At 58.1% G+C, this 272-nt stretch overlaps 1 protein-coding gene across 1 annotated transcript in view; it reads right to left on the reverse strand.

Annotated features, from left to right (window-relative positions):
* LOC119585344 (proton-coupled folate transporter-like) overlaps positions 1 to 272 on the reverse strand; it is a gene marked incomplete at its 5' end in the record, with an annotated part of 11,668 nt that overhangs the window by 3,247 nt on the left and 8,149 nt on the right. The window contains one exon of the mRNA XM_037934016.1: positions 37 to 195. Within this exon, the coding sequence (XP_037789944.1) occupies positions 37 to 195 (159 nt within the window). The remainder of the gene's footprint in view (positions 1 to 36; positions 196 to 272) is intronic.

A 272-nucleotide genomic window follows, 5' to 3' on the forward strand; every position in this document is an offset into this window, starting at 1 on the left:
CAAGACCACTCCACAGAACCGCTACACTAACAAAAAGGGCTTCGAACTCACCGACCCAGACGAGTACCGCCACGTTCTCCGACACGAGGCCGTACAAGATGTAGTCGCACACGGAGGCGGTCGCACCCAAGATGGCCAGGTAGTTATCTGACACACCCAGACCGGAGGAGAGGAGCGGGACGGCCACCAAAGAACCTGGGACGAAAAAGTACGTCAGCTGGGTGAGCGAGAGATCGGGGCGCAGGTAAAGAGAGGTGCGTGTTGTGGGAACT

This window comes from Penaeus monodon, chromosome 19 (assembly GCF_015228065.2).
Source record: "Penaeus monodon isolate SGIC_2016 chromosome 19, NSTDA_Pmon_1, whole genome shotgun sequence".
NCBI lineage: Eukaryota > Metazoa > Arthropoda > Malacostraca > Decapoda > Penaeidae > Penaeus > Penaeus monodon.